At 44.4% G+C, this 27,090-nt stretch overlaps 1 protein-coding gene and 1 non-coding gene across 5 annotated transcripts in view; both read left to right on the top strand.

Annotated features, from left to right (window-relative positions):
• The first annotated feature begins 618 nt into the window (after positions 1-618).
• The window catches only part of NUP93 (nucleoporin 93), an 85,522-nt gene continuing 59,050 nt past the window's right edge, over positions 619-27,090 (top strand). For 3 of the 4 annotated variants that reach the window (XM_036345437.1, XM_036345435.1, XM_036345434.1), the window contains exons 1-3: positions 619-724; positions 12,745-12,937; positions 15,906-16,023. In XM_036345437.1, coding sequence (XP_036201330.1) covers positions 12,759-12,937; positions 15,906-16,023 — 297 coding nt within the window. In that variant the 5' untranslated portion in view covers positions 619-724; positions 12,745-12,758. Of the gene's footprint in view, positions 725-12,744; positions 12,938-15,905; positions 16,024-27,090 lie in introns of those variants that run through there. The other variant, XM_036345441.1, reaches the window with a different exon arrangement.
• On the top strand, positions 12,534-12,641 carry LOC118674905. Its single transcript, XR_004973750.1, has one exon. It is a non-coding gene; the product is annotated as a U6 spliceosomal RNA (small nuclear RNA).

Genomic DNA, 27,090 nt, shown 5'->3' with positions numbered 1-27,090 from the left:
CCACATAGCCCTCCTTACACACTAGCAGCTATTGATCACATTTTGTTTCCCCCACTAGCCTGCCATCTCTCTAAGGGCAGGGATCTTTTCTGTCGCAATCGCCGCTGCGCCCACAGCGTCTAGATTAGTGCCTGTCACTAGGATGGCGCTCAGTAAAGGGTAAGAAATTCGCATTAGCCCTGGCTGGTTTGGCTCAGTGGCTAGCTAGAGCGTCAGCCTGTGGGCTGAAGGGTCCCAGGTTCCATTCGGTCAAGGGCACATGCTGGGGGTTGCCAGCTCCATCCCCAGCATGGGGCGTGCAGAAGGCAGCTGATCAATGACTCTCTTTCATCATTGATGTTTCTATCTCTCTCTCCTCTCTCCCTTCCTCTCTGAAATCAATAAAAATATATTTAAAAAAAAAAGAAAAAAAGAAAAGAAATCCGCATTGGCAATTGTGGAATCGCTTTCTCTGGACTGAACCTTCAGTAACCACGTGGGGGAGGCGAGGGCGGAGGCCGCTGGCAAGCAGGGAGTGACAGCTCAGCGGAAGGCCCCGCCCCCGGCCCCGCCCTGTCCTTGTCCGCTTCCGCGGGTCTCTATAAAGTTCATTTGGCGGCGCAGCGCGCGGGGGCTTCTGGGAGCGCCGGCCTGGGCCAATCAGGAAGCGCGGGCGAGCGGCGCGAGAAGCGGCGGCCGCGTTCCGTGGCCGGGACCTGAGCGGCGGAGGCGGCTGCCGAGCCAGGTGAGCCTGTCTCCCGCGCGCGTCCTGCGGGCCTGGGTGTATTATTATTATTATTATTATTATTATTTTCTGGCCTTGAACCGGGGACCCCGAGGCGGGGCGGGGCGGAGCTGGGTCCCCACGCCCGGAGCCATGCTGCCCACACTTCCCACTCGCCTCATGGAGCCGGGCATGTCTGACCGATGCGGACGAGACAGCGCCTGGCGAGCGTCCGGCTGCGTCCCGGGAGGACCTTCTGTCTCCCCTCTGTCTGTGTGCGGAGCCGTGTCCCCCTGTCCTCCCGTCCCCCCATCCTTCCGGGCTCCTCGGCCCCCCCCCCCCGTAGCCACGCCCCCACCCAGCGCCGCCAGCCCACCGCCCGGTCCCCGCCGCAGCTCGCTCGCCCCTCGGGGTGCACCCTGCCGGGAGGCATCGCCCTCGGTAGGAAGGGGGCTTTGGGAGCTTTGGGCGAAGGTGACGACCCTGTGAGCCTCTCCCGACCCTTGGCCTGTCTCCTCCATCGCACCCAGGGGCATGCTGCTCCCCATCCAGGGAGGTGGCTCCCCGAGCTTTCTCTGGGCGCACAGCACCCCATCCTCTGCAAAGGCGAAACCTAAGTTGATGGGGGTCTCTCTTTCTTCAAAATTACGGGGCCGACCGCAGGCTTCTCAGACTCAGCGCCGTTGTTGTTTGGGGCTGGGCAAGTCTTCGTGGTGGAGGCGGAGCTGTGCTTTGTGGGGTGTCCCTCTGATCTCCACCCTCTAGACGTCAGGAGCACAAGGCCCTTCTCCCGCAGTTATGTCTCTAGATGTTGCCAGTGACCCCTGAAGGACAGACCTGCCCCCAGTTGAGACTCATAGGTTTAGCGAGAAAAGCCAGATGCAGAGACCTTTTGGAGGCCGATGCGGCGGCCCGTTGGGAGGTGGGGGGTTCGGGGGGGGGGGTTGCTGTCACTCTTGAGGTTGGGTGCACAGACGGTCTCCATCCCCTGGATCGGGGCTGCTCCTTCTGAAGACACGTTGGGTTTAAAGACTGAGTTGCCGTAGTCCGCATTGGCGAATTCTTCATGGAGGGCAGGCCCTTAGGAACCATCTGCGCCAACCTCATCTTCGCTGGTGGTCGAACCGGGGTCCGGAGAGGGGGAAGGGCCAGTCCCAAAGTATAGGGCTGATGTGCGGCAAAGCCAGGCTGGCGTCCCTTGTTCTTCGCTCCCAAGCCTGGCTGCTCCTGGGAGCTGAGAGTTTATCAGAAAGTAGTAAGCTCGGTGGATCCTGGCTGTTTCTATGCGATGCCAGGCTGCGTCTCTTTGCTCATTGAAGGTGAAATAATGCAAGTGGTATTTCATGTATCAGGAAAGCTGATGCTGCACAGCCCTTACTGCAGACACGGGGTCATCCAGGCCAGTGCTTGTACTGAATCACCCTGTTTTCAGTTTCCCATCTGTCTAGGGTCGTTTCTTTCGGTTCCTTTGCTCCAGAAGTCTGCCTTCTGAATAATGGTTAGGGCTGACTTTCTTTTAGTCTTACAAGACTATGAAGAATTATCCAACTATTATAAAAGAATCTTCATTCTCTTCCTAGAAGCCTCTGGAACAGTAGTATCTGTTATGATGTAATTTTTTTTTTTTTGGTTGTTGGTATAATTGGCAGCAGACAGATACAGTAAAAAGTGGAATGATATTGTCATCTAACCCCATAGTTTATATATTCAGAAGCAGAGAGGAACGCAGAACCAGTCTTTGAAATCTCAAGTGAGACTTTACTCATTAATCTTTGGTGTTGAATACTGAACACTGCTCTTATTACAGTTTAATTAATAAGAAGGTTTGAGGGCAAGATTTTAACTTTAAATTAAATGCTAAATTCCTTTTGAATCACACCTTCATTGTGGAAATTTGGACTTATAATAATAACCATATTTTTTAATAGGGAGCATAACGTATATTAAAAAATTTTAACTGCCTTTCAGAAGTTCTTATTGAATGATATGAGTTATGATTAAGTAAGTTATACTTTAGTATCACATATTTACTTTTGAAACAGAGATGTTTATAATGAAACTGGAGGCCCGGTGCACAAAAATTTGTACACTGGGGGGGGGGGCCCTCAGCCCAGCCTGTGCCCTCTTGCAGTCTGGGACCCCTCAGCGGATGTCCACCTGCTGGCTTAGGCCTGCTCCCCAGGGGGGATTGGGCCTAAGCTGGCAGTCAGACATCCCTCTGGCAGCCCAGGAGCCCTTGGGGGATGTCCACTTGCCACCAGGGAGCAGGCCTAAGCTGCAGTCGGACATCCTTAGTGCTGCTGAGGAGGCGGGAGAGGCTCCCGCCATCACCGCTGTGCTGGCAGCCATCAGCCTGGCTTGTGGCTGAGCAGAGCTCCTCCTGTGGGAGCGCACTGACCACCAGGGGGAAGCTCCTGCATTGAGCGTCTGCCCCCTGGTGGTCAGTGTGTGTCATAGTGACCGGTCATTTCCAGTCGTTCTGCTGTTAGGGTCAATTTGCATATTACCCTTTTATTATATAGGATGACAAAATGTTGCCAAATTGGCAGCTTTGGAAAAAAGCTAGCATTTTTACGACATAAATCAGTAGAGTTTATAGAATACTTTCTGTGTATCACCAACCTCTTGAAGTAGTTAGGAGTTATTATCTTTTTATAGATGAGAAGTGTTTCGCTAGTAAGTGAACACTGTAAATTTGAACCAGGTTTGTGGGTTCAAAATTCAGTCTTCTGTTTACCCATTCTGTTTTAAGATTTTAAAAAAAATTAATTTTGTTGTTATATTAAAACTTTTAAAAATAGTTGAAAAAGGGAATAGCATTGTTAGTTGTACATTTTGAAGAAAAAAGGAATAAATAAATAGCATGAGTTATTTCCTCTGATGTATACAAAATTCCCCCCTCAGATGGCATCTATATACTGGTATATAAAAGCCTAAGTGACTGTCCGACTGATAGCTATGACGTGCAATGACCACCAGGGGGCAGACGCTCAGTGCAGGAGCTGCCGAGCTACGGGATGCACTGGGAACCAGAGAGGAGGGAGCCCGATTTCGGGGTGTGTCACCTGAGAACCGCCCTCATGCAATCCGTAACTCCTCGGGGGGATGTTGGAAAGCAGGTTTTGGCCCAATTCCCGCAGGCCAGGCTGAGGGCCCCCACCGGCGCATGAATCCGTGCACTGGGCCTCTAGTCCAGAATATAGCAGTGCTAACTGCATTTGTTAGACTGCAGGATCTTTGTAGTTGAAGGGAGAATATTTGGGTCTGTGGTAAAATTAGACTTCCATAGTGAGAGGTAACAAGTATTGTTTGAATATATTAAAATTCCGCAGGGGAAGTAGTCGGTGTCATCATTTCAAGCAAATGGATGAATCAGGAGAGATTCCTTTAACACTGAAGGGAAGACAGATGGCCTTGTCTTTGTCCTTTCATCTCTTCCTCGGTCCTTTTATTTATTGGATAACTGGGCTGTTTGGATTGTGGGTGATACGGAAAAATTCGCATGGTTTAATAGGTTGTGTTGTACTTGAAAAGGGCAGTGAGTTCCCTCTAGCACTCTGTGTGTTAGGTCCAAAGAACACATTATCCCGGACAGATTTCATCTTTTATAAAACAGATTTCTTCTCCCAAATATACTCTTCAGATAAACGGCTTCCAGAGAGAAGGGGAATGACAACAGGTCTACTGCATCACTTACTCCATCTTTCTGTGTTTCCACTGCAGAGGCCGTGGTGGTGGATTGGCCGGGGCACGTAGCTATAAGCACCGAACCAGGATTTCCTTGCCAGGTCTAGCTCAGATGCCCTCAGCAAACTGGGGGTTGCCAAACTACGAGCTGGGGGCCAAATAAGCTAAGAAGAATTTTTACATCTTTAAAAATCATTGAAAAAAATTCAAAGCTTATTTCGTGAGCCATGAATATTATATGAAATTCAAATTGGAGGGGCCATGATTAAAGTTTTATTGGAGCACAGCCACCCTTATTTGTTTACATATCATCCACTGTCAAGCAGAACTGAGTAGCAGCAAGAGACTGGCCCACAAAGCCTAACATAGTCACTGTTGACCCTTTACAGAAAACGTTTGGCGGCCCTTGTCCTCGGATACCAGTCTCAGAGACTGGGAAAGAGAGTTTGGTAGACAGGTCTAGGATGGGTAGCTCTGGGTCTCTTTCGTATTTTCCTTTGTTTTCTGCCAGCTCTGAGATCCTAAGGTGCTAATTTTGGGGCATATAGGCTTAAGCCAGGATAAGTGAGTAACAGCCGTTTCTGGGATGACCTAGCAGTCTTTAAAAGCACTCAGTAGTCCCCTGGCTTGAGAATCCACAAAGCTTTGGACAAATGAAGACATAGTCTACTTGTGGCTGGTGCTTTAAAAGACAATAGACCAATGAGCTAATAATGCCGGAAAACAGGTGTGTACACATTGTAATTCAGTAAGCATGAATACTCTTAAGTCAGGGCCTGAGCAGTGGAGATGGCTGCAGGGCCAGGTGAGCCTGTCTCCTGCCGTGTCCTGCGGACCCAGGTTAAGAGTCGGATCAGCTGCAAAATCCTAGAGGGGCCACTCTTTGAGAATACTGACTTAGATGGTCTAGAAGGGCTCAGCATTGTGAATAGTTAAGTGTCTGCTGTACTTGTGAGGGAAAAATAGTCTTCCTACGCCCACACCACCGACTGCAACACTGCTTCACTTCTGACACCAGATGTGTGGGTTTGCCACACATCAAGCTACACTCAGATTCTCTGGACACTAGCTGGTTATTCTACAATTTAACTCAATTCTGACACTTAACTAACTGGAGATAGCATCCGATCCCAAGGGTTAAGGGTTCAGTTTCACAAGACTGTACCCCCCACCCCTGCCCCCGCTTGCTGTCCTTCAGAAGCCAGTCGCAAGAAGCACATTGTTACCTGTGCTTCTCTGACAGACTGGCTGAAGGTCAGAGGTGCAACTAACTTGCTAGAGCAGGATACAGAACTCAGAGAAACATTTACTTACATGTACAGTTTATTATAAAGGATATAGATCAGTGGTTCTCAACCTTCCTAATGCTGCGACCCTTTAATACAGCTCCTCATGTTGTGGTGACCCCCAACCATAAAATTATTTTCGTGGCTACTTCATAACTGTAATATTGCTGCTGTTATGAATCGTAATGTAAATATCTGATATGCAGGATGTATTTTCATTGTTACAAATTGAGCATAATTAAGCATAGTGATTCATCACAAAAACAATATGTAATTATATATGTGTTTTCTGATGGTCTTAGGCGACCCCTGTGAAAGGGTCGTTCGACCCCCAAAGGGGTCACGACCCACAGGTTGAGAACCACTGATATAGATGAACAGCCAGTCAAAGAGGTACATAAGGTGGGATCTGGAAGGGTCTTGAGCACCGGAGCTTCTGTCCTATGAAACAGGTGCCCCACCCTTCCAGCCTGTGGAAGCACTTACCACCCAGCACTCATCAATCTCATTGTTCAAGAGTTTGTTTTCTTAAATATCTTCTCAATATAAAAGGCTAAGTGTCCGCCTGTCCGACCAGTAGCTATGACGCGCACTGACCACCAGGGGGCAGACGCTCAATGCAGGAGCTGCCGTCATGCGCACTGGCCATTTAAAAATAAACAGCATCACTGATCTGGTGCAAACAACCAACACTCGGCTTCCCCCAAGTGGTACACAGGCCCTGCCACCACCCTGGAGTGATACGCCACCAAATTGCAGCCGATGCTGCCAAGACCCCATGGTGCAAAATGTGGCCCACAGCCCAGCTCAGCCCGGAAAACGGTGGCTGTGGGCGCTGGGTAATGACGTCACATAGCAACGCCCAGCTTCCTCTCCCTAGCAACTAGCATCCTTGGAGTTTCTTCAGCCAAGGAACAGGACTTGCTTTATAGCCAGGTGCAAACATTTTATAGTTTAACCAAATGTTTGTGAAGCATTTTCCTGTCCCTCATCTCATTTGATCCTTACAGAAATCCTGGAGTAGGTAGATAGGAGACTTGGTAGAATCCTATTTTCTTTTCATTAGCAAGATGTGACTAGCGATATTAAAATATTTCTTCTAATTAATTTCCTTTCAATGTGCACGAATCCGTGCACCGGGACACCAGTATATATATATGTGTGTGTGTGTGTGTGTGTGTGTGTATATATATATATATATCTATATCTATCTATCTATCTATATATAAAATGTATATATCTGTGCATTTTTTTTATTGTTTAAAGTATTACATATGTCTCCTTTTTCCCCGATTGATCACTCCCCCGGCCACTCCCACCCCGCAGGTTAAATATATTTTTTTTATTGCTTTCAGAGAGGAAGGGAGAGGGAGAGAGATGTAGAAACATCAATGATGAGAGAGAATTATTGATCAGCTGCCTCCTGCACGCCCCCTGCTGGGGATTGAGCCCACAACCCAGGCCTGTGCCCCAAACTGGGAATCAAACTGTTACCTCCTGGTTCATAGGTTGATGCTCAACCACTGAGCCATGCAGGCTGGGCTGTTCAAGAGTTTTTATAGAGATTACTATGCAGCCCTGGTTCCCCTTCTCAGAGGTTGGTGGGTGGGGCTGAAAGTGTCAGCTCTCCAATCACTTGGTCTTTCTGGTGACCAGCCCCATCCTGATCACCTTCCCCTTTGAGTGAAGCTCAATGGATTTTCTAATTGAACAAACGCACTATTAAGCAGCTCCCAGATTAAAAAAACCCCCAGAAAATTACGCCCCCCCATGACACCCCCTCGAAGCCTCCCTTCTGTTATCCCCCTGCAAGGGTAAACAGTCCTGCCTTCTGACAGCAGTGGTAAATTGCCTTCCTTCTAAGGCTTTCCGTTGCTTGGTAGTTGAGGAGGTCTGGAGGCTCAGTAGGACTTCTGCCCAGGGGCACCAGAGAGCAGTTTGTTGCGTGGGGCCCTGGGACCCTGTGATGCACCTGTCAGTGTTTCCAAAGCCCTCTCCCAATCAGGCTGAGTCACTGCAGACAGAAAGGACTCAGTGCGATGAGTCGTCCCCACTGGCCTTTTCCCATCCAGCCCCAGGTTTGCTCCATTGACTGTCCACAACCCACTTCCGAGAATTCTCTGGCTCCTTCCTGGCTCCCTCCTCCATAGCTCCCCAAGGGGGCAGCTGGCGTCCAGTCTCTGCATGTGTCCTGGCCAGATTTTTACAACACGAAGCTTGGACTTCATCCCTCTCCCACCCCATCATTTTAGTTCTTTCTGTTGGACAAAGCGAGGGAGGTTAATTTCATGATCAGTTTCCAGTATCTTGGGTCAAAATTGATATTTGGTTGGTTAACCCCTATATTTTATGTCTGATTTGATATGTATTTTGCAGAGGTACTAAAAACTGTCCTTAAATTGATTAAATTAACCACAAATTAAAACATCTTAATGAAATGGAATGGTGAGTATATCAGAGTATAGATTTGGAAACTTTAATAATTTTTTAAAAAGATTTTATTGATTTCAATAAATAATTTTATTGATTTCAGAGAGGAAGGGAGAGGGAGTGATAGGAACATCAATGATGAGAGTGAATCACTGATCAGCTGCCTCCTGCCTGCCCCACACTGGGGATCAAGCCCGCAACCCTTCTGGGTCCATAGATCGATGCTCAACCACTGAGTCATGCTGGCTGGCAATAATTTTTTTGTAAATTAATTTCTACTGGTTGCTTTATATACAATGCAAGATAGAGCCAGTATTTCTTAAAAATGATGTTATATACATATCTCTTCTCAGAGACATGGAACAAGTTTATTTTCTACTCTGAAGTTCTATCGCAAATTTCTTCCTACATGTATATTTATTCTTTTGGTTTGGGATTCCGTTCACCTGAAAACTGGGTTATTTCTTCTAAAATATCACTGGCTTTTTTTGTCTGGGAAAAGCACTAGTCTGGACCAAGTGTGATCTGAAATGATGCCATTTATACTGTCACTGCCTTATGCTCTGCAGCCTCAAATGTTAAGTATCAGTTGGTAGTCGGAAGGGAATGTGTTTGCTCTGCTCTTTGCTTGTCAGTGGGTGCCGATTTGGCAGGGGAGTGCAGGAAGCCTTGGAGAACAGACTCCACGGACGGAAGAATAAAACTCCTCCTGTTCATTCAACAGAAAATGATTGTCTACTCTGTGCCAGGCACTGTTCTAAGACCCGGGGAACATCAGTGAACAAAGTAGACAAGTCCCTGTCCTTGTGCAACTTACATTTAGCAGGGGTGACAGACAGTAAGAGAGATGGAGGAGTGCTGGTGGGGGTTGCAGATTGCACTCTTAACTATTTTGTTCTAGGTTGTCATCTAAGGCAAGGTGACAGTTTAGCTGAAACAGCGAGACAGGGAATCGCCTGGTGTATATCTGGGAGAGGAGTGATCCAAGTAGAGAAAACGGAGTACAAAGACTTTAGGGTAGGAACGAGCCTGACCACTGGGGGGCCAGCAAAGAGGTCTCAGAGTGGCGGGAGCCCAGGAAAGGAAAGGGGGACAGGCCTGGAGTGAGTCTGGGAGGTAAGGAGAGATGGGCTGCTTCTACAGGGCTTCCCTCTGTACAAGAGATTTAAGCAGAGGAGGGATGTGCTCGGACTTTGAAAGGATCCCTGGTTGCTGGGTTGAGAATAGACTGTAGGCGGTGAGGGCTGAAGCGGGAGATCAGGGAAGGGGTGATAGTGACTCAGATGGGTCAAAGTGGTGGGAAGAGGTCGATTCTGGATGTTTTGAAGGTAGATTTGAAAGGCTTCGTTGACCTCTTGGATGGGAGGTATGAGTCATGCAAGCTTTCAAAGCTTTTGGCTGAAGCAACTGAGTCATGGTGTCTCCACACTGAGACGGCAAGGAACAAGTTTTGTAGATAAGGTTAGAGCTCAGTTTGGGGCTTATAAAATTTAGGGTGTTGTTTAGAGATTCAGGCTTTGTTTTTACCATGGTCAAAATAATTCTTTAAATAAATTTAAAAAGTCTTTTATTGGACCACATGAAAGTGAATCATGATTTTTGTTTGTCTTAATTATTTATACTTAAACCCTTCACTCTAAACTTTTTTTTTTAAAAAAAAATTATATATATATATATATATATATATATATATATATATATATATTTTGTTGATTTCGGAGAGGGAGAGAGAGATAGAAACATCAATGATAAGAGAGAATCATTGATTGGCTGCCTCTTGTACGCCCCCACTGGTGATTGAGCCTGCAACCTGGGCATATACCCTGACTGGGAATCGAACCTCTTGGTTCCTAGGTCAATGCTTTACTGCTGAGCCACGCCCGGCTGGGTATCATCACTCTAAATCTTTATATGGGTAGGTCATTTGAAAATTGAGCATTTCCTTTGTCTGAATTTCTCTTACAGGAATGTAAAATGTTATTCTTTTTCCTCCCCCCCCCCCCTTTTTTTTTTCAGAGAGAGAGGAAGGGAGAGTGATAGATAGATGAGAAACTTCCGTTGGCTGCCTCCTGCATGCCCGCTACTAGGGATCAAGCCCACAACCTAGGCGTGTGCCCTGACTGGGAATGGAACTGCTGACCTCTTGGTACATGGGTCAGCACTCAACCATTCAGCCATACCGGCTGGGTTCTTCTTCTTCTTTTAAACATAGAAAAGTTTTATTTCATTCAGTTCTTTATTCAGAGAGTTCCAGAAATTTCCTTATGAAAGAAAAACAGTATTTCCTTTGCTTTGGCTCTGATGGACAAATTGTGTTTATCTCAGAGTGAGAAAAATGTATGGGGAAGAGGCAGCCAATTACTTTTCTTTCCTCTTTCTGGTGATCAGCCATGCTTCTGGTGGGTAGCAGAATGTCATTGACCTTAGGGTTCTGAGGTAAAACATTTCTCCGTTAGGCAGGAGCTCTGGTTTAAAAATATTCTTCTTTTTCGGTCCTTGAGAAAAACTTCCTTTGTCTGCCATCCCATTTCCCACACGTAGAGATCGCCTGATTCTCTTGGGTGAAGACAATGATTTTTCTGGAAACTTTAAGTGAAGAGTTATTGTGTATATGACTTTTTGTCTAAAGATTGAACTCAGTTTAGTACTTCATAAAGAATTTCAAAGCGTTTTCATGATTACTCCAGCTGAGCTACTTTTGTTTTAACCTTGTGCCCTTGCCTTTAAAGTTAATGTTGCTTAATGCTCACTTTAAAAAGTTCTCGTTCTCCTGCTGTAGATTTATGATGGTAACTATGCCCTTTTAACATTAACCGGTCCTTCACAGCTGAGATATATATTAAGTAGTACTGTAACCACAATTCTAGACCAGTGGGATTTCAAAAGTGGGTTTAAAACAAAGTAGAAAAGTATAATCAACAAGAGCTACTGTTTAAGGAATTTTGTTATTTTTTAAATAAATTACTTTGTTAGCCTTTTAGCAACATGAATTTTCCCCCCCTAATGATGGTGATACTGTTTATCTTCTGTTTATTTAAATAGTCATAGGACTTAACATCGTTTTGGTTAAGATCCTTATATAAGGCTAGTACAGGATATATATAATTCATAAATATATAATATCTCTTAAATTTTTAACACTGTTCATAGGGCTTTTTTTGGTCATTTGGTGGAGAAACAGGTGGTCTTGTTAACATTCATGGTCTAGAAGCCAGCTGCTATTTATATTGTAATTATTAATAGCAATCATATTTCTAAAAGTAGTAGGTATATTAACAATTAAGTCTAACATCTGAATATCATAACAGACAAACATGGATCCCTCCTCTCAGTAATCTTGTAAGCTAAAGAACATGAGAGTGGAGACTTGGACATGAATTTGAAGAGACTGTCTATTATGTGATTATGTTAGTGGAGGAGCAGTTATGTGAAAATAACGTGAAATTAGTCAGAAGACCTATCTTCTGGTCTTGGTTCAGCCCCTTTGTAGTGGAGAGTATTGTGGGCATGGAGCTGAGCTCTGTGGGCTGGAGTTGCTTCTTCTGTTTGCTCAGGACTCTCACAGAGTTGCTGAGAATCCTATCCTATATAATAAAACCCTAATATGCAAATCGACTGAAGGGCGGAATGACCAGTCACTATGAAGCGCACTGACCACCAGGGGGCAGACACTCAATGCAAGAGCTGCCCCCTGGTGGTCAGTGCACTCCCACAGGGGGAGCACCGCTCAGCCAGAAGCCGGCTGACGGCTGGCGACCGCAGCAGTGGTGGTGGGAGCCTCTCCCGACTCCGCAGCAGCACTAAGGACCCCTCGGGGGATGTCCGAATGCGGGGTTAGGCCTGCTCCCCGCCCACAGTGCACAAATGTCGTGCACCAGGCCTCTAGTCATGAGATAAGGGCCTTATAAGTTGCCTAGTACTGTGGGTAGTGTTGTTTTACTTAGACAGGTGGCGAAATAGGAGGTGGAGGGTGGTGGTTCTTTGAGTCCGTGGAAGGAGGCAGGAATCCTGATCTGTGGCTTAGTATCTTTGCATTTGTTCTGATGGCAGAAGTCAATCTTGGGCCTGACAATATACACAGAAATGATCTATTTGTTTTTTAAAAAGTATATTTTTAATGATTTCAGAGAGGAAGGAAGAGGAAGAGAGAGATTGAAACATCAGTGATGAGAGAGAATCATTGATCAGCTGCCTCCTGCACACCCCCCTACTGGGGACTGAGCCTGCAACCCAGGCATGTGCCCTTGACAGGAATCAAACCCAGGACCCTTCCATCTGCAGTCAGATGCTCTATCCACTGAGCCACACCGCCTAGGGCTAGAAATGATCTATTTCTTCACAGTCTGACTCATTTTCTCTGTCAGGCCTGTTCTTGGGGTATGTTCAGGAACAAATCCACTTGTCTGTTTACAAAAAGTCCTGGTGTTGTGCTCGCTTCGGCAGCATATATACTAAAATTGGAACAATACAGAGAAGGTTAGCGTGGCCCCATGCACAAGGATGACACGCAAATTCGTAAAGTGTTCCATATTTTAAAAAAAACAACGCCCTAGTGTTTTATTAAGCTTGTAACAGATTCAGATAGTGTTTAAAGACTATCTTTTCCTCGATTGAGGTCCCTTTCTTCTCCCCCTCTAGGATCTGCAGCGCCAATGGATACCGAGGGGTTTGGCGAGCTCCTTCAGCAAGCTGAGCAGCTTGCTGCCGAGACCGAGGGCATCTCAGAGCTTCCCCACGTGGAACGGAACCTGCAGGAGATCCAGCAGGCGGGCGAGCGCCTGCGTTCCAGGACCCTCACACGCACGTCCCAGGAGACAGCAGATGTCAAGGCGTGAGTACTGGTGGGGAAGCAGCTTTGCTGCTGGGTGGCTGGGGGCAGGATCCATTTCTTCTCTCCTGTCCTGAATTTGGATTCAGTTTGTAAATGACACACAAGCCAGTTTCTTGGGAACTCAGAGCGAGTGTGTAAACAGGTCAGTAGCCTTGCTTTGTCTCCTTGCCCGGCTTTTCCAGCCAGTCTTTCTGACCAAGCTGTGAGCCCATATCACAAGCAAAGATGATCAGGATGGGAAGGGGCGAAGAGTTTTGTCATGCAGAAACCAGTCACAGCAGTTCCTGCCTGGGTTCGCTGACTGTTGGGTCATAATGGCTCCTGCAAGTATATTAGTCAGTATGGGCCCACAGGTGAGTGTTTCTGCCTGTGCCAGTGAGCACTCAGAGATGAGCAATGTTTTTAAGGGCATTGGAAGAAGTTGATGCACAGTCAGTGGCGAGAAGCCATCCAGCGAGGAGTGATTCTGTCTGCTTATTGTCAGTGACCCCGTGGGCTGCCTCTGAGGGACCTGGCAATGCAGTGTCTGCCAGTGGATTATCCAGGAAGAGGGTGAGCGCCAGAGAGTGCAGCTGCAGAAGAGTGCTGACTGATGGCCGGCCAGTGGCTGCTGCTGCTGCACAGCATTGATCGGGCTGTTGATTCCACAGACGTGTGTTTGGGGTCCTCACTGTGCCGGGCCTGGGACTTCTCTGGGGCTCCTACCATCAGTTAGACATGGTCCTTGTCTTCAAGGAGCTTATAATTTTGGGAGGCAGAAAAAAAATGTTGGTGCTTTCCATAAGAACTATGATTTAGTCTGGTCAGCATGGCTCAGTGGTTGAGCATCCACTCTGAACCAGGAGGTCATGGTTTGCTTCCCAGTCAGGGCACATGCCCAGGTAGCAGGCTCGATCCCTAGTGTGGGATGTGCAGGAGGCAGTGAATCAATGATTCTCTCTCCTCATTGATATTTCTATATCTCTCTCCCTCTCCTTTCCTCTCTGAAATCAATAAAAACATTTAAAAAAAAAAAGAAAAAAAGAAGTGTGATTTACTGACTACTTAAGATTTGCTTATCTTCACAATGAATATTAGGACTGCTGTCCCCTTATTACATTGAGCAGCTGAGGCTCAGAGAGGGCAAGTAATTCTCAGATCACACAACTGGTGAGTGATGAGCCAGGGGTCAAACCCAGACAGGCTGACTCCAGAGCACATGCAAAGGGGCGGGGTGTGTTACTTGTTCTGTGTGGGAGATGTGGGAAATTGGTGATTTCTGAATTGAACTTGAGAAAGACCTAAGTGCTTTTGTTAACGCCAGAGGCCCTATGCACGAAATTCGTGCAAGAGTGGGCCTTCGCAGCCCTGGCTTTGTCCACAAGGTCGTCCGGAAGGACTTCGGGACAGTTGTTCCGCTGTTTGGCCGTTGGGTCGATTTGCATGTTACGCTTTTATTATTATAGAGGAGTACCTTGTTTGGGGTACGTAATAAATGTTGGTATTGGTAAAGTAAGTCAGAGGAGCCCTGGCAGGGATTTTGAGCTATCCAACCTTGCAGCTACATGCAACCAACTGCTCCCCGACTCTGTTCCCCCGCACCCCAGCCAACCGTTAGACATTTCGGCTAACTAGGCTCCTTACTGCTGCTCCCCATTGCCTGTAGTTCCCCCGGTCTTGAGTGTGCAGGCTCTGTGCTGGTGTGCAAGGATGCTGCTGGAGCCAGAGGATCATCATGCCAGCTGAGTTGCTATAGTTATAATTTAATTGCCTCAGCTTTACAGCCTATTAAGAGCAAAAACGGAAAATGTTTTCTTGGTAACAATTATCAGTCATGCTCTCTTTCTTGTAAATTTCCATTCTTCCTCATCTCTTTCTACCTTAAATTCATTATTTTAGGGAGGAGGAAGTTAGAATATTGAAAGAATGGGTACAAGATGGGGCAAGTGCTTAAAAAGAAACCAAAGGGCTGTTGACTGTATTTTTCCATCTTCTTGCCAGAGACATAAATTGTGCTGTGAATATTTTAGTACAGGATGAGGGCAGAGGAGAGAACTGAATAAGGAATTTTTTCTTACCTGAAATTTTGAAAGAAAACTGTCTTACAGATTTTAGTTAAAATTAGATTGTAGGTTTAAGATTGAATTGTTTGGTGCTGAATTCATTAGTTTAAATATACTTTGTTGGAGTTTTTATTTTAGGGAACACATTTGATAGACTTTTGTTTCTGTTTAATATTTTTAAATTAAATTTTTTCACACGTGAAAAAGAATATGTATGACACATATAAAGGTGTTCATCAGGGTGGCAGGCTGTGAGCCAAAGCCAGCGGCCGCCTGTTCAGGTGTATTGGAGCACAGCCATGCTTGTTTATGTACTGTCCATGCTGCTTCGTGCTGCAGTTGCTGTAAATAATAAAACGAATGAGACGATCACCTGTCTCATGATCTCCTTTACTGCAAACTGTTTGAAGCCGTCTGGCCTGTTATTTTATTGACATACTCTCATGTTATTCTTGACAAGTCCCTTACTCTAATTCGGGCACAACCAGAACTTTCTCTCTAGCTACCAAATGCAGTGTTGGTCTATTATTTCAGGTGATAGATCTTTATGGAAAGGTATAAACCAACTATATAAGAGTGTCTAGGCCAGCCGTGGGCAAACTACAGCCCGTGGGCCGGATCTGGCCCGTTTGAAATGAATAAAAAAAAAAAAAAAAACTAAAAAAAAAAAAAAAGACCGTACCCTTTTATGTAATGATGTTTACTTTGAATTTATATTAGTTCACACAAACACTCCATCCATGCTTTTGTTCCGGCCCTCCGGTACAGTTTAAGAACCCATTGTGGCCCTCGAGTCAAAAAGTTTGCCCACCCCTGGTCTAGGCAGTATACAGGGAGTTTTGGATAAAGAATACTCTTTAGTATTTTATGAAACTTACTGAGGTCTTAATCCTACTTTTTCCTCCCTGCCCTGTATCCTTACATAGGTCAGTTCTCCTTGGGTCTCGGGGACTTGACATATCCCACATCTCCCAGCGCTTGGAGAGCCTGAGCGCGGCCACCACCTTTGAACCTCTTGAACCCGTGAAGGACACAGACATTCAGGTAAGGGCTGCCAGGTGCCTGCGTCGGTGCCGGTGGAACCCTGAGCGTGCAACCCAGGTTGAAGGCCCTGGCCCTTTGTTGACCATCTGATTAAGGAATTCCCAATTTCTTTTTTAATTCTCTTCTTCCTTGGGTATTCAGAGAACAGGAGACTCAGCTCTGGAGGTTAGTGGGGAACATTGGGTTATTTTCAGAGTGCTCTGCTAGGCTGAATTTAAGGAAGCAGTTCCGACCTGCACTTTTAGATTATTGTGATTGTGAGAATAGATTTCCTTCTTTGGGCTTAATCCAAGGCACAGGCATTAGTTGTATTTTTTCTTGTTTTCTTTGCTAGATCTCAAGTAATTTTACTTTTCGTCTTCCACATTTCTTTTCTACAATCTTCGCATTGGTTGGCAAAGAGCTGGGGAAACTTAGAGTACTATTTACTAAAACCTACTCATCAATCTCTAGGAAGTATTTGGCTACATTAGTGGTACCAGGAAATTGTCTAATAGAGCACTCTACTCTCATTTAACTTAACATGTCACGGGCACAGTTGATTGCTATTTTAACCTAATCAGAAATTGATGTGTGTGTGTGTGTGTGTGTGTGTGTGTGTGAGAGAGAGAGAGAGAGAGAGAGAGAGAGAGAGAGAGAGAGAGAGAGAGAGAAAGAAAGAAACACTGTTAAAGAAAAAACTTGAGTGATCCATTTAGTTTTGAGGCATTGAAACTGCATTTGTGTTGGAGTAAAGGGGTAGTGGGGTACCCCATTTTTCTTACTGATTTACCTTTGAATTGAAAGGACCCAGGCCTTACAAAGGCAAATCCTAGTACAAATGGTACTAATTGTGTTATTGTTTGGGCTCAATTTAGATTAATACTCTCTACCCACTACCCTTCCCAAGAGCTGTTTTAATCCATCTAATGGCCACAGTTCTGTATTTAGTCCTATTCAGAAACCTAAAGCACTGTACTTTGAGTTGAGAGTTGAGTAACTGTAGATATTCTTTATTTTTCCTGTTACTGATATGGTCTCAGAGTATGGAAATATAGTTTCTTTCCAGTACTAAATCACATTTGCCTGTTACCTTAGAATTACCTTCTTATTCCCATGTAATCTCAAAATGCCATGGAGCCCTAGCCAGTTTAACTCAGTGGATAGAGCGTTGGCCTGCGGACCAGAGGGTCCCAGGTTCAATCCCGGTCAAGGGCATGTACTTTAGTTGCAGGCTCCTCCTCAGCCCGGGCCCTGGTCAGGGTGCATGTAGGAGGCAACCAACCAATGTTTCTCTCACATTGATGTTTCTCTCTGTCTTTCCCTCTCCCACTCTCTCTTAAAAACAACAACAACAACAACAAAAACCAATGGAAAAATACCCTTGGATGAGGATTAACAAAAAAACCCCCACAAAAACAAACAGCAAACAAAAATGCCATGGATACATACTTGTCACTTAACTTTTTTTTTTTTTTTTTTTTTAGTTTTAGCTATTCCCCTCCCCTCCTTGTATTTCAACTGCTTGATACTCTATAAACAAATACTTATAACAGGGTTGAAGTGGGCGAATGGGATAAGTGCTCAAATAATTAGGATACTCACCATATATTTTGGGGAGTACCCCAATAGTTTGGGAAGACATGGCACTTGATGTCAGATAGGTTGTTGGTTGGTTGGTTTTTATGTTTAAAATACCAAGGAAGTTGTTTTTTTTTTTTAAAAAACGAACTGCTTTTTAAGTTTTCTTCGGCATATTTACAGTCCGTATTTGGAATACTCAGCCACATTTACTGATGCACTTCACCAAGTCCCACTGATGTGGTACTCCATTTTTTGCTTTGAGATGTGAGTGATGGGCTCCTGAATGCATTGAGTCATAAGGGTCATTTATTCTGACCCTCTACTTCATTCATGAACAGTCCCCTTCAGCCTCCCATCAGATGGCTTCCTAGCAGTGCACGCTTGGTCACGTTAGTGTGTTTTGATTAGGAAACAACACTCTGAGCATAGCTAAGAGTTTTGGTCCTTACCATTGGGAAATCTTTGAAGTTTTAGAGGAAGGCTGCCTCCATTTCAAAATTTTACCTCTCAGTTGGGCTTTTCTGGAATACCTTCAGAAATGCAAAATGTCAATTCAAGATAACTTTTGATTACTTGGGAATTAAGTATCTAGACCTGAAGTAAAGACTTACTAGTTTTCAAACAAGTCCTCTATTGACTTCTTGCCGGCAAAGGCTTCAAAGGAGAAAATTTAACATTAAAAGGGCTGACACTTGGGCTTGATCTGAGATGGCTCTAGTTATTAGTAGGGATTGGAAGCTTTAAGTTCCATTGTGTGGCTCAGCTGACCTATGCTCCAACTTCCGGTCTGCACAGCAGTGTCATGTCCTTGTCTGATTTCTTATTTGGAAGTCAAAGGTAAGAACCAAGCCAGCTTTTGCCCTTAGTATGGAATGGTCTTTCTTTTAATTCTTCTCATAATGTGTTCATTATCCAAGGGGAGTTAAGTTGGAAATCTTCAGTTTTTTTGTTTTTAGAAAATTCAGACATACTTTTTTTTTTTTTAATTGATTTTTTACAGAGAGGAAGGGCGAGGGATAGAGAGTTAGAACCATCGATGAGAGAGAAACATTGATCAGCTGCCTCCTGCATACCTCCCACTGGGGATGTGCCCGCAACCAAGGTACATGCCCTTGACTAGAATCGAACCTGGGTCCTATCAGTCTGCAGGCCGACGCTCTATCCACTGAGCCAAACTGGTTAGCGCCAGACATACTTTTTGATGGACATTTTTTCTCATTTATTTTAACAGCTTTATTGATATATAATTCACATTTCTGATGGATTTTTGTGTATGAACATTTGTTTTCTGGCCAGTGTGATTTTTGAGATGAGAGTACACAATCTCTTGGGCCGAGTACCACACAGAGTGAATTTATGACGTCAGTTTTTAAATTCATAAAAGGAAATGCTAGAGGATCCTTTAATACTAGTAGATATTGCCCAACACTTTATACCATCCGTTGTTTGCATCACTTATAAGCTTGCATCTATAGATACATGGATAATCCTTTTCTGTTTGGTAAACACTGATCATATTTCCTTCCCTTTCTAGTGGAGCTTGAAATTAACGCAGGTCTTTTTGTTGTTACTTTTTTTAAAAATATATTTTATTGATTTTTTACAGAGAGGAAGGGAGAGGGATAGAGAGTTAGAAACGTCGATAAGAGAGAAACACCGATCAGCTGCCTCCTGCACACTCCCCACTGGGGATGTGCCCACAACCAAGGTACATGCCCTTGACCGGAATCGAATCTGGGACCCTTCAGTCCGCAGGCCAACGCTCTATCCACTGAGCCAAACTGGTTAGGGCTTTGTTGTTACTTTTTGTTTGTCATAATCAGTGATGTTGATTGGCATGCACTGAGAATACATTTTAAAAACATTGTTGTCACCAGCAAAGGGAACATTTTTTAAATAACACTTAAATATAGGTATGGCTGATGCTAGAGGAATTTTAAAAAATGTTTATTGATTTTATTTTTTGGAAATGGTCATAAAGAAGGCCTACACATTTGCGAAATAGAGGTGGAAGAGCAAAAACTATTAACAGGACATGTTACCGACACGACTACCCCGCTGTATTAAAGTGACATCAAGGTGCTTGTGAACACAAGCACTCTCACCGAGACCCACTTGCTCACTTCTGTCTGTGGAGAGAAATATTGAGGGCAGATTGCACATCTTTATTATGATCTGAGCAGACCTAATGTACCATGGCTGACGTGTACTATATAGTAATAAAGTGCAGATTTACACAGTTCAGTTATAGTCTTGGCTTTCCCACTAGATTGCGTGTATATTTCAAGAAGGCAATGCAGAAGTAGCCCGAGTTAGTCATAAAAATGGGAGCTGCTGTTTCTCAGCATTAGACCATAATATTTTCTAATGACACTAGGTCAAGTAGAATAATATTATTGCTAAATGCATTGCATTAGATTCCGATGGCTGCCACAACAAATTACCTTGAAATTACAACAGACTTAGTGGCCCAAGCATTAGAAATTTACCTCTCACAATTTTGGATGCCGGAGTTTGAAATTAAGGTGTTGGCAGCAGCATGCTCCTCTCTGAAGACTCTAGGGGAGAATCCTTCTTCTGGCCCCTGGTAGCTCCTGGCATTCCGTGGTTGGTGGCAGCGTAACTCCATTCTCTGCCTCCATCTTCCCAGGTTTGTTCTTGTGTTGGCAAATCTACGTCTTCTTTTGTAAGGGCTCTACTGGTCACTGGATTAGGGCCTACCCTAAATCCAGGACGATGATGTGTTTGAGAGATTTCTGTAGAGACATTTTCCAACTAGAAACAGTCTGCTTTGTATTAAATACCTAGTTTTTAGGGTAATACTAGTTTTTAGGGTAAGTATAAGTAGGATTAAGTTGTACTTTTCTAAGGTCGAAAGAGCTAATTTGGGCGTTTGTGTATTCAGCCAAACAGTGGCCAAACCTTTTCTTTTTTCTTTTCTACGCTAGGCCTTTGCTTACCACCTTCCTTTAGTGTGGAGTAGCGCCTTTGTAATGCCCAAGCCCTAACTTCAGTCTAACTCTCTAAGGCAGGGGTGGGCAAACTTTTTGACTCGAGGGCCACAATAGGTTCTTAAACTGGACCGGAGGGCCGGAACAAAAGCATGGATGGAGTGTTTGTGTGAACTAATATAAATTCAAAGTAAACATCATTACATAAAAGGGTACGGTCTTTTTTTTCAATAGTTTTATTCATTTCAAACAGGCCGGATCCGGCCCGCGGGCCGTAGTTTGCCCATGGCTGCTCTAAGGCTTTCCTTAGATGCCACCCCTTTGATAGTCTTCTTAGCTCTCTCCTCCCCATGACCTCCAAATTTAGTGTGTTGCCTTTACTGCTTAAGAAAAAACAAAACTTTCTGAATGTTCCCTCACAAAAATTTAGAGTGTGTTGTTGGAATTGATTTAGCAGCCAATTCAAATCTTAGATAAGTGAAAATTTAGCCTGTTCTTTAGAAAAAAAAAAAAAAATCCTATACCAAAGGTCTTTGTAATGTCTAAATTTCCAGATGGAAGTCTGTCCTGTGTGAGTAAAGAGAAAACGAAATCTTAAACAGAATAAAATGATTGTGCGAAAATTAAAGTCAGGGAGACTGATCTATCACATATAAGATTAATGGTGCAGTGATAATTGACTTGTTAAAACCTTGTTTTGCTTACCACACTGTGTCTATAATAAAATATTCATTATTTCCTTCCTTTTTTCTGTTCTTGGCCTTGGAAAGTCAGAGTATGCTCAAACCACTGTTAGCTTATTTCAGTAATCAGAAGAAACTAAATGGCTTTGGTAAGTATAAAAATGAGTCACACTGGTGGCGGCGTAACCCCTCATTGTTATATAACCTAAATGGTTATTTTCATGGTTTATCTTTTAACTTGATATCTCGGAATTAAGATACTGCTGCTTACATGCAACTATATATAACAGCTAAGAGGAGAAGTGGCTGTGCTGTTTGCTAATTGTGTGTTTGTGGCACTGGCAAGTTCTTGGTAGGAACTGGTTTCAGAAATCCTGAGTAGTTCATTGGAAAGAGGGTCAGACTTGCCTAGAACGATCAGCGGCTCTTCAGGAAGATTGTAGGTCAAATGTAACACTGAGGGAAAAGCACCGTAAGCTTTCCCTGGCTCAGCTCAGTTGAAGGAAAGTGCATTCTGCATGGGCGAACTGGAGCTTAATTCCAGGATTATTTTTAAAGAAATGTAGTTGTCATTTTCGTCTGTTTCTAGAAATTGAAACTACTAAGTGTGTGTCCCAAGGAGAGAGGTCTTACCAGAGCTGCTTTAGTAAATTTAAGGAAGAGATGAGGTTCCTTCCTAAGGTTGCATCTATTTGCATACTGATAATTTATATAACAAGTCTGAGAAATAGTCTAAGTAGGAAAAACAATTCTTGCATGTTGTTTGTGCTGTTGATATGCTTGAGCAGGCTTTTCTGCACATATTGGTGACCAAGGCCAAATGGAGGAATAAGCAGTGGACTCTGAAGGAATAAGACTTTGCTCTTTAAATGTTTTCACATCTGAAAAGATGAGAGACTGTGGCATGGAATCTAATAGTGCGGAGGTTTTTATTTAAGCAGGTGTGTTTGTTGATCTCCTTTGTTATACCGGTATTTCTCTTGCCCCTAAGGGAATTTCATGGTAACCTTTCTCTTGAGGTTTTAAAGGACTTGAATGGATATTTGAAGCTTGCCCTTTCCCAGCTTATAACCGCTGCCTGTTCTGGACTTAAACCCATAGCTAATGCTCTTGGGTTCACTAGCAAATGAATCCAGTTCTCACTGTATCCAAATTCTGTTGGAGAGAAACCCTTTCCTGGAACAAACACCAGGTGCATTTGGGGCCAAGACTCCATTGCAGAAGCTGAAGTGCATGTGGAAAAGGCACATCTCGCTGTGCCCCGTGTTCTTGTTCAGGGCAGCCATCGTGCCAGTCTTTGTCTCCTGAGTGAACACCGCAGTGTCCACATTTCACCCACTTAATAAACATGTTTTCTGTTCCTTGTCATTAAATCCTGACCCAGTGTAAATCTCAGAGCTGATAACAGCCGGTAAACATGTAAAGAAGAAAAAGTAATTGTCTTCCCAGAAGCAGGTTCATGTGCCATCCTGTTCTGTGTTTATAATGAGGTCGTCTAATGCTGATTGCTGCGGTCAGTACTGAAATGATTTAATTTTTCTGCCTGCATGTGATAAGGGAAAAGGTAGGCAGTGTGGCTGGTGCCAAAGTGTGCAATTACATTAAAGTCTCCTTTGACTGAAATTAAAAATGGTAACTCTGGAAATAAAATGGATGTTAAAGGCTTTGTTTGTGGAAAATGTGAAAAATTGCTTTTCAGTGAGCCAAGGATATAGGATTTCAGGTTTTGACTTGTCTATTTACTCTTATCCTGAATGCAGGGCTCTCACAAAGCAAATAAATGGGTGCTGAATGTGTTTGGAGCAAGTAGGAAATGACAGGCTGCTTTGTCTTAGAGGTTTCTAATATCCTGTAGTGAGCAGGAGAGTATCAGTTACAGCTTAAAGAACTTGGAATGGTTTGGGAAGAGTTTTCTGGGAGAAGCCCAGGGCTAAAGTATTTATCTAACAATTCAAGAGAGCACTTCAAATATTGGCCAGGCCTGGTGCCTTTGAACCAGAGCTGAGTCATCCTGCCTCCTTCAGAGGTGTCTCTTAACTTCCTATTCTATTGATGCCCCAGCACTTGGGAGGTGGGGCACATACGTCGGCATCTTCAGTCTGGTATTTTTAAATTGCTTGGTTTCAGGAACCGGGAATGGGCACTGTTTGATACTGGAGTAGGTGTGATTTAAGTGAGGGTGAAAACCTCCATTGAATGCATTACTGTAGACCAATCTCTCATTCCCAGGTGGCAGCCCTTGACCCTGTGTGCTGCTTTCATCTGCTTGCCACAGCGCCGTGTGCTCCATTTCCAGTCTGCAATGTCAAATCCAAGCTTTGTAGGCCTGCAGCCTGAGTGTCTCCTTCCATTGGTGGTGGTTGCAGAGTGTGGCTCCTCAGTTACAAAGCTTTGCACCTGGGTTCCCACTGTCTCCACTAAAAACCCACAGTCTGTGAAGGAACTGAGAGAAGGGCTCCAACAGGGCAGACCCTTGGTTTTGCCTTTTTGTTGATTTGTGTGGTAGGGACCAGGAAAAGCAGCTGACAGGTAGGGTGGGCAGCATCCTCTACTGACAAGACCTATGCTTAGAATTTCTCTTGCTGCAGAGCTCTCAGTGCCAGTGTGTACTGCTATCTTTTCAAGCGTTTCCGTTTCACAAATGCTTGCTTCCACCTTGCACTCCAGACATTGGAGAGGTTGAGCAAGTCCCCCAAGCCCAGGTGGCCGGCAGTCCCTGGTCTGCAACATTAACGATCTGCAGTGATCCTTTGGGGTGCACATGCCACCTTCATTATCCTGGAGGACCGAAGGGGGAGCCCTCTCTTTTCACTGTGGAGTGGCTGTTGAGGCCGAGACGCCATCAGCAAAACCCTGCCTGTGCTTTCCGGAGAACAGCAGCACTGGAAGCACTGCGGCCGAATCTGCTGAGCAAGGCCAGGTGTGACACTGCTCCCATGAAATTGTACAGGAAGAACCCTTGTCTTAGAAAACATCTTCACAGCTAGGACTGTGCCATTTATGAAACAGAGGGGAGGGTTAGGTCAGCAGAGCATACGTGGGTAGTGCGGGTTTACTGGCTGATTTATTATTACTGACCAATTTGGTATATTTCTTTGAATGGCATGAGCAAAAGGATATGGGGGAGAGTATGCTCCACTCCCTTTTCTTTAAAAAAAAAAAGTATTTGTCTATTTTAAAATGCTGTCACTATCTTAGGGACAGGTAGAAACTGCTGTGGAAGGTTATAATATGCTTGATTTGCTCCAGTTACCAAAACACACTGGTGTGATATTATCTGGGAGTACTTTCTCCTCTCTTATTAGACCTCTCTTATCCACAGTGCGTATCAGCCTGTTTCAGCAGGTCCCCTCTATAATGAGCAGGGCCTGGCGGATCCTTGGAGGTTTACTGGCTTTCATGGTGGCACTTGGCTGTGCGATGGGATTCCACACTGCCCAGATGTCTTCACGAAGGAGTATGGTTCATTCAGAAGGTGCTTATGGAATCAGTGCTTCTCAAACAGGCTCCTTCCCCCCAGCCCCCATTTTATGTCAAACTGAGAGAGAACTTTTATAAAATAGAGTAAAAATAAATTGACCAGGAAAAATGAAAAGAAAGACATAAGATATAAGCCCTAGTTTTTAAAATTAAATTCAATAGATGTAAAATGATTCTGTTGGATTGCTGTAAAAGTTTCTAAATGCTCATTCTCAGTTTTTGTCTTTACCTTTTAGACTGGGAACAAACCATTTGCGGGCTGGTACCCCTTCAACCTTCCTCGGAGTAGTTCTAGTTTAAAAGCTGTGCTTTCTCGCTCCCTTCCCCCTTCCCTCCTTTAGTTTAAGTGTTCCCTGCTGTTGTAGTGAAATATGGCACCAGAGTTTGCATTCCTGTCTTCTGTTTTATGGCAGCTAGAATCAGGGAGGCAAAGCTAAGATTTACTGAACATTTATTATGTCCAGACACTGTACCGAGCACTTTCTGGGTTTCCTCATTTAATTCTGCTCAGTAATAGCCTGCTGTGGGTACTATTGCTCACCGAATTTCCCTGATGAGGAGCCTAAGGCCTCAGACTCAGTGGTTCTCAACCTTCTGGCCCTTTAAATACAGTTCCTCATGTTGTGACCCAACCATAAAATTATTTTCGTTGCTACTTCATAACTGTACTGTGCTACTGTGATGAATCGTCATGTAAATACCTGATAATCAGGATGGTCTTAGGCGACCCCTGTGAAAGGGTCGTTCGACCGCCAAAGGTGTCGCGACCCAGAGGTTGAGAACTGCTGATTTAGAGCAAAATAAAGAGTAGAAAGCCCTCTCTGGGGGTGTCAGACATTGCTCTTATTTGCATAAGCTTAGTAATAAAACAATGCTGATTGAGGGAGAAGCTGGAACGTGCTTTCCAGCTGGCTTTGGGGGGAGTTGAGTTTTACAGAAGGCCAAACCTGCTTCATCCCTTTATCTTCTCCAGGTGCTTGCTTTTTTGTCATGCTTTTTTGCTTTCTGAGCTGTCAGTTTAATTTTCTGTCTAAAGCTCAGCCTGTTATGTCTCAGGTTTACTGCCCTGCAGGTACACAGTAAAGGATTTCTGTGAAATCCTGGAGCAGCTTTTGGATTTGAAATGCCAAGGCTTTGTGCTTTGAAAATTGGTTGTGTGCAGCTTCTGCTTGATCATCTTTGTTTTCTTTTGCCTCTGAAGCTGAGCTGGAGGTAGAACGATGATGCTAGAAGCAATTTAAAGGGCACATCAAATTTTTACTGTAATTCTGAACTATTGATTGTTGACTTATTTGTAGGTTTAATGCAGACCCATTTCCTTACTTAGCGTCTGACTGGCCATTAGGCTCTGGCAGTGTGCCGGAATGCTGAAATCTTGAATCTTATAATATGATTTGGCTGTCTAAGGGAATTATGTGTGTTTGCTTTTTAAAGATACAGACAAAGCCCTCAGCTTTGTGTTTGCTCCAGAAAACAGGAAGTAGTTTCTGTATACAGCAAAATTTTTCATTTCTAGGAGACAGCATGGAAGTGCGGAGTTGAATAGAATGCTAACTGAAGTCATACAAATTGGTATCCTTTGGATTAACTGGCTCTTTTAAATAAATGCAAACTAACATAACAGAATTTCAAAGAGAAGACCAAGCAGGGACCCAAAATGTCCTTGTGGTGTTCGAGAGGAGGTCCCAGTTACGCACTGCCGTGTAAGTGGCCCTCGGCATGGATCTGGTGCCTCTCTCTTGAATCCAGCTGAGGAGCTGGTCGTGTCCTGCTTTCGGAGGGAGCTGGGCTCAGGGTAGTTGGAGGAGAAGTAATCATTGTCCATTACAGACTTTCATTCCCAACCTGGACACCTCTCGATTGGAACAGAGAGCGAGTCTCATGTCTTGAGTGAGGGCTCAGGGAGTTAGACGACAAGGAAACATTACTTTTGGGATTTTGAGAGTGTGAATGAGAACTGAATGGAAAAGAGGAAAATCCACTTTTCTCCCTAATTTCAAAACGAAGACATGCTTACTTTAGAGAACTTGAAAAATGGCTCCATGGCGCTTTCTTGCTGGCTGTATTGCCCCTGGAAGCTGCTGGACCATTTTGGGAGGGTTAAATTGTGCGGACCAGGTACCTGAGACTAGAACATCTGTTTGAAATGATAAGGAAAATAGACCTTTTTTAACAGAGAGGTGAGGAATTAGTCCATAAAGCATGTGTTAGAGATAAATTATAAAAAATGGCTGTTATTATTTAGAATTGCTCAGTTCCTATAAACGATCCATCTTTTCTTTTAATCTTTGGTTGCTCACAGCAATGTTTCAGGTGGGTTGAATGGGTGTTGGCATCATCTTTATTAGAAGGGGAAGTTGAGACCCAGATAGATTAGTTACGATCTGAGG

Source organism: Myotis myotis, unplaced genomic scaffold, assembly GCF_014108235.1.
Source record: "Myotis myotis isolate mMyoMyo1 unplaced genomic scaffold, mMyoMyo1.p scaffold_m19_p_19, whole genome shotgun sequence".
Lineage (NCBI taxonomy): Eukaryota > Metazoa > Chordata > Mammalia > Chiroptera > Vespertilionidae > Myotis > Myotis myotis.
Note: the sequence above shows the minus strand (reverse complement) of the source record. Positions and strands in the feature narration are given on the sequence as shown.